This window comes from Lactuca serriola, chromosome 8 (assembly GCF_051521515.1).
Source record: "Lactuca serriola cultivar US96UC23 chromosome 8, Lser_US96UC23_V15, whole genome shotgun sequence".
Lineage (NCBI taxonomy): Eukaryota > Viridiplantae > Streptophyta > Magnoliopsida > Asterales > Asteraceae > Lactuca > Lactuca serriola.
In genome coordinates, this window is record NC_136415.1 from 100,905,612 (window position 1) to 100,912,285 (window position 6,674).

Below are 6,674 nucleotides of genomic sequence, written 5' to 3' on the forward strand. Positions count from 1 at the left end.
GTTTCTTGGCCATCTTCTTTACCTGATGCTCTTCAAAGGGGAATCCAAATGGCCAAGCCAAAACTTTCCTCACCGCTCAAGCCTTCCGAGCCACTCCTTTTATGTTGCCACCAATTTCGGAGCCTAAAATTGCTCTAATAGATGAAGGTTCTCCTTTCTGGACCCCAGAAGACATTCCGGAAGAACCTCTTCCATCCTCCCCTCCCAAGATCATTGTGGACAAGAACATGATGCATGTGATCTCCGTCCTAAACAAAGGCAAAGAGAAAGGCAAGATGCCTATCACGGAATCCAGACCTCCACCAAAGCAAAAGTTTGGATGGTCTCAGGAAGAAATCAACAAAGCATTGGAAGACAGCATTCGGATCCAAGCCCTTAAAGATAACCCTGATCCAATGCGTGATATCTCTCCACTATGTCGTGAAGGAATTATCCGTGATTCAGACATAATACCCTTTCTGTACTATGATGTCCCTACAACTGATTTCGAACAACTCGATCTGCCTCTCTCTCCATTCAACAAATTCTACACAAAATTTGCTCCTCTCCACCCAAATGATGCTCCAGAATTAATCATCCGGACTAAGAGTGAAAGATTGAAAACCTTTTACTCCAAGAACGCACAACCTTAAAAGGAAGTGTGGACAAGGAAGAGGATTACAAAGATCTCTGGGTTTGGAAGAAAAATATTCGTAAAGTATGAACTTAACTGCCCAATGTTCCGATATCACATCATCCAGAACAAACCTGTATATCGCACCATCACTGATGTTGACTTCCCTGCAATGAATCCAAAAAGATGACATAAGCATGGGTGCTTACCATGCAACATTAGGCTTTCTCAAGGACTATGTCGTGGAATTTTGTCGATGCGACTATGAGTTAGCTCATCTGTATGGGACTGAAGACTTTGTTTCCAAGATTGAATATGTGCTTCCGGAAGCTGAACTACTAGCATAAGGTCCTATTGATGATCCGGTTCTAGGGTTTGTGTACAAGACGAAGAAGACAAACAAAAAGGACTTTTTCCGAGTCTTTGACAAAGACATAGTTCCAACAAAATCCCTCAAAAAATTCATCAGTAGATCTTCCAAATCCGAAGCTCCAGAACAAGTGAAAGAAAAGTTTGTGAGTCATCTGACTTGGTACATCGAAGTCCGAGAATGGTTGTTCCGAGCCTACACGTTCATCAAGGAAGAAGCGATCTAAGCTGACTTGATTGCTAAGTTCACTTAGGGGGAGATTGTTGGAACTTGAAAGTGAGCCTCTGGCAATGCTAAATCCTTTTTGTCAATTTCGAAGTCAGCTGTAGTTCCGAAGTGAAGTCTGCTCCGGAATCTGTTAGTGTCCGGACCTGAGGTTAAGATGGTGATATGAAGGAAGAGAGTGAAGGCATTCCGGAATGGACTTTGTGTCTAGAATGTTTGCTGTTCTGGAATCTGTGTTTTGTCTTTATGCATTAAATGCAATTGTCTTTTGTTTGATTTAACTAGTCATAGGACTTAACTTTATTTGTCAAACACGGATATTCGGAGTGTGAGATGTAACTCTTTTATCCAGTCCTATGTTTGTAATCAGTTAGTATTATGTACTTCATTCTCCTATTTATAGGAGCATTCAATGTTAAATCAATTGATGGATTGTTCAAACCTTTTAGCAATATCTCATTTACTTCACTCAGTTTACAACATTTTCTTTGTTCTTCATTTATTAACCTTACTTTGATCTTTATTCTCATTCTTTATTTATGGCTTGAACATTTGTTGAATACATTAACTCAGACTTGACTAAAATATTTATTAGTAAATAGACATTGATCTTAAAGTATTAACTCAAGGTTTGAGTTTTCAAACCTTGTCCGTGCGCATTGGATCATTTTGTTTTTTCAGGATTGAAAAAAAAATAAGGTTTTCGTGTGTTATGAGTTGGAAAATATGAAGAAAAATGAAAAAGAAAAACTGATATGGTAGTGAGTTTAGTGGGTTGAGAGGGAATGACTCCCTCCACCCTTCAACTTTTTTTTTTTTTTTTTTTTTTTGTAAAAAAGTAACTTTGACAAATATACAAATAATTGTGATTTTATAACTAACTTCTATATTATACACGAATTTGAATAGTATCAAATTTGGCCGGACATTTTATAGGGAACGGAAAGCTCCGTGATATGGCACGGAAGCCCAAATTTGGCTTCTAGCCGAGCTGAAAGTCACTATATCTGACGTGGCACTGTACGGATCATCTCGTAGATCCAACGGCTAAAAATCCCACACAACCAAAAGATCTCAAGAAAGAAAGCATTACAGCTTACGACACTCGCTAGTCGTCAGGGTAGACTCTTCTACACCCGTAGTCACTGTGTGTTTTAGTGAGAGAAAGTAGAGAGAATAACTACGTGACTTCGAAATCTCACAGGTATGTTTGCATTAATTTAGGTACACCTATAAATACATGTCGCTGATTGTCGATCATCATGCGGAATTTTATGACATACGCATCTGCTTTAACTCGAATTTAGGGGTTTTCGTACTTTGACGTGAAAGACGATTTCTAGGGTTTCGTTTTTTTTTTTCTGATTTACTGTTTTCAGCTTTGTAGATTGTGTTGTGGTTTTGAAAAACTGGGAGGAAATGCAGACGAGGAATATGGAGAGGAAGAATTCGATTAGGGAGAGAGGGAAGCGGGGTTTGGAGGGTGGTGAAGATGAGCAGCAGCAACCCGAGCGGAAGCGTCCGGCTTTAGCTAGGTATGGAATGAAGTTTGTTTTTCTTTTGTTATGGCGTAGGGTTGAGATCTAATTTGCAATTAGGGCAATTGACAAGGTAAATTGTAGATTTTTTGTGAAATATGTAAAAGTAAGTGTGTTGAGTATAATATCATGTTCGTTGCTTTGATTTAACATGTCGATGATGATATAGTTGAGTTAGTTATTGCTTTTGTTGGATAACGTGTATTTATGGGGTATTGGTAAAGTTATGTTGGTTCTTTTGTTGTTCTGTTGGATGCTATACTTTTTTTCTACTTGAGTTATTCTCTATTTCCTCTTATACTTCCAATTATAGGAGATTACCATGTATGTATAGTTGATATGAGTTTGCAGAAGCACAAGCTTTTCTATCTTGTGTCAATAATAGAGATTAAATAGAGTCTACTATGGAACATAATGTATGAATAACATATCAAAATAATGCAATATTCTAAATATTTGCTTCTTGGATTTCCATAAGTGCTATTTCCTTCCCCAAGCAATTCTATCTCCACTTCTATTTTTCTTTTATTTCATGTTTTTACCTATGCTTATTATGGAGAACTTTAGGAATTCTACTTTTGATGGATATGTAATTGTATATGCAGTGTTATTGTGGAAGCTTTGAAGGTAGATAGCCTCCAAAAACTTTGTTCATCCTTGGAACCTATTCTTCGCAGAGTTGTAAGTTGTCCCATTTTTCATTTCCATTTTTAAACATTTGACTTCTGTTGACTCTTGTCACGAGTCAAATCAAAAAAGTCAATGCAAACGATGACTAACATTAACATGTCTTTCACATGATATTGAACAGGTTAGTGAAGAAGTGGAGCGAGCTTTAGCAAAGCTAGGCCCTGCTCGACTAAGTAACGGAAGGTTTGTTTGTCACAATACTTTTCTACACAATTTCACAAATAAATTACAAATTTACCCTCTTTAGAGTAAAAACCAACTTACTCTTTTCAGACCTTCTTCCCCAAAGCGTTTAGAAGGACCAGATGGTAGAAACCTACAACTTCACTTCAAATCAAGAATGTCTTTACCCCTCTTCACCGGAGGAAAAGTTGAAGGGGAACAAGGTGCTGCAATTCACATAGTCTTAATCGATGCCAACACCGGACATGTTGTGACATCAGGGGCAGAATCGTCAATTAAACTAGACGTTGTTGTTCTAGAAGGCGATTTCAACAATGAAGATGATGAAGGTTGGACTCAAGAAGAGTTTGATAGCCATGTTGTGAAAGAACGTGAAGGAAAAAGACCATTGTTGACTGGAGATTTGCAGGTGGTGCTTAAAGAAGGTGTTGGAACTTTAGGGGAGTTGACTTTTACAGATAATTCAAGTTGGATTAGAAGCAGGAAATTTAGACTTGGTTTGAAGGTGGCTTCTGGTTTTTGTGAAGGGATTCGTGTACGTGAAGCAAAGACTGAAGCTTTTACTGTTAAAGACCATAGAGGCGAATGTATGTCCCCTTTTTCTTTTTTAAATCTTTTAATTTTAAAGCAAGTTAATTTTAAATATTATTCTCATTGTAGTGTACAAGAAACACTACCCACCTGCATTAAATGATGAGGTATGGAGATTAGAGAAAATTGGGAAAGATGGATCATTCCACAAGAGGTTAAATAATGCGGGGATCTTTACAGTTGAAGATTTTCTTCGCCTTGTTGTTAGAGATGCCCAAAGACTACGCAATGTAAGTAGGATTTGTTATTATTATTATTTTTTAATTGCATTATTATATTGTCATTTCAATGAATGATTTATTTTCTTTAGATTCTTGGAAGTGGGATGTCAAATAAGATGTGGGAGGCTCTTGTTGAGCATTCAAAAACATGCGTGTTGAGTGGGAAGCTTTATGTATATTATCATGATGATTCAAGAAACATTGGTGTTGTTTTCAACAATATTTATGAGCTGAGTGGCCTTATTGCTAATGACCAATTTCAACAAGTTGATTCTCTTTCAGATAGCCAAAAGGTATCTTTATATTTACATATTTTTTTCTTTATAATTAAAAAAAATACAATGCTATAATTTTTTTTTTTTTTTTTAGGTATATGTGGATACATTGGTTAAGAAAGCGTATGATAATTGGAGCCAAGTTGTGGAGTATGATGGGAAGTCACTTGTGAGCTTTAAGCAGTCAAAAAGGTCAAATGTATCAAGGAATGAGTATTCAGTGGGGTCCATAGAGTATCCAAGATCCTCAAATAATCAGCTAATGCCTCCACGTGTCCCTCTCATGGGTTCCTCAGATTCAACCTCAGTTGACTCGAATCTTCTTTTAGGAGGTAAAATAAAATTACCATCTTTTTTACTTTTACTTTTTTTAAACAAAATAACAATAAAATTAATAAATTCAGGTTATAATGAAAATCTTGACACGGTGTACCAAACCCAACAACAACTTCCACAAAATCAATACGACATGAATTTCACTACAAACAATCGCCACATCAGCAACCCTAACCCTCTGCAAACCAACGGGTACGATAGCCGGTCAGCCGGGCTAGCCCTGGGCCCACCACAACCCTCCTCATCTTTCCCGGCAATGAACCCCTTCGATGACTGGTCCCACAACCGCATGGGCGGCGGAAGTGGCGGTCATGGCGGGGGGGACTTTATGTCGGAGGAGGAGATACGGATGAGAAGTCATGAAATGCTTGAAAATGAAGACATGCAGCACCTTCTTCAGCTGTTCAGCATGGGTGGTGGTGGGGGCGGCGGTGGTGGTGGTCATGGCGGGAACGTGGCGGAAGATGGGTTTTCTTTCCCGTCGTATATACCGTCTCCGGCGCCGAATTTCTTTGATGAGGATCGGAGCCGCCCTGGGAAGGCGGTGGTTGGGTGGTTGAAGATTAAGGCGGCGATGAGGTGGGGGTTTTTCGTGAGGAAGAAGGCGGCGGAAAGAAGACGGGCACAGATCGTAGAGTTAGATGATGATGAATGAAAAAGGTTGGATGGATGGATGGATGGAATGATTTTTAGGGTTTTATTGTACAGTGAGTAAGTTCAATTTAACAAAAACTTCTTTCTTGAAGATATGAAGTTGGATGGATACATATTATATATATTGGTTGTGTTTTTGTTTTATTGTATAATTAAAATTTGGTTTGTGAGAAAAAAAATTTATGGTATTGAAAAACCAGGGAGAAAGTGTTTTAATGTAAATGATAACCCTGCTGAACTTGTAAGTAGAATGATGTGTTTTTACTTTTTTTTTATCAGCTTCATTCCTTCATATTGTGCCCTGTTTAGCAATTCAGTAGTCATTTTTTTTCTTTTTATTCCAAATAAAGAATCAAATATTTAAAACTATATCGTTTAAATACGCTTTGAAAAACTAAAATCCTATTCTTAGAAAAAATATGTATCATCTATCAAGATATAGCTTTATTTATCTATCTGTGATTGTAATTTGAAAGGGTTTTTATTAGTGTATTGATACAAACAAAAAGTTGAATATAATCTTTGTTAGTTTGTCTAACCATTTAGAAGTGTATTAATTCAAAGAATTTAAAACGATATACCCATTCTGATCTTTCAAATCATATTTAAACGATATATTTTTCTAACCATAATAAAAAAATTATGCTTTATTCACTTTAGTGTAGACAAAAAGAAAAAAATGAACTAAAATAATAATAAAAGAAGAATGAAAAATAATAATTAGTTAATTCGGTGTTGTAGATCAAATAATCAAATGACAGATTGGATGTAAAAAAAATTATATATTATGTTAAATCTTAATTTTAAAGGGATTGATGGTTTTTTTGAGTAAAAGTTCCAGGTTTATGAGGTTTTTCTTTTGAAGTAATACTAGATTATGACCCGCGTATAACGTGGGGACATATAAATACAAAATTAATCCTAATAACTAATCAATGTTTTTAAAAAAATTATTAATTTACAAGGATAGATGTTTTA

The 6,674-nt window shown here is 36.5% G+C and overlaps 1 protein-coding gene across 2 annotated transcripts; it reads left to right on the forward strand.

Annotated features, from left to right (window-relative positions):
• The first annotated feature begins 2,276 nt into the window (after positions 1-2,276).
• LOC145066000 (calmodulin-binding protein 60 D-like) lies at positions 2,277-5,988 on the forward strand. Of its 2 annotated transcripts, none has more exons than XM_079013139.1 (9): positions 2,277-2,412; positions 2,588-2,743; positions 3,352-3,427; positions 3,558-3,619; positions 3,710-4,206; positions 4,280-4,440; positions 4,521-4,724; positions 4,801-5,038; positions 5,111-5,988. In XM_079013139.1, exons 2-9 carry the CDS (start codon positions 2,628-2,630, stop codon positions 5,695-5,697), a joined length of 1,941 nt encoding a protein of 646 aa, XP_078869265.1. In that variant the 5' UTR covers positions 2,277-2,412; positions 2,588-2,627; the 3' UTR covers positions 5,698-5,988. The 2 variants fall into 2 exon arrangements, with proteins under 2 accessions (XP_078869265.1, XP_078869266.1); XM_079013140.1 differs by having other exon boundaries at positions 2,290-2,412; positions 2,596-2,743.
• The last annotated feature ends 686 nt before the right edge of the window (positions 5,989-6,674 follow it).

Excerpts from the sequence above, each read along its gene's own strand:
- LOC145066000 (XM_079013139.1), top strand. The coding sequence starts at position 2,628 with ATGCAGACGAGGAATATGGAGAGGAAGAATTCGATTAGGGAGAGAGGG. Across the intron at positions 3,620-3,709 it reads GCTCGACTAAGTAACGGAAG|ACCTTCTTCCCCAAAGCGTT; the intron begins GTTTGTTTGTCA and ends TACTCTTTTCAG. Across the intron at positions 4,725-4,800 it reads CTCTTTCAGATAGCCAAAAG|GTATATGTGGATACATTGGT; the intron begins GTATCTTTATAT and ends TTTTTTTTTTAG.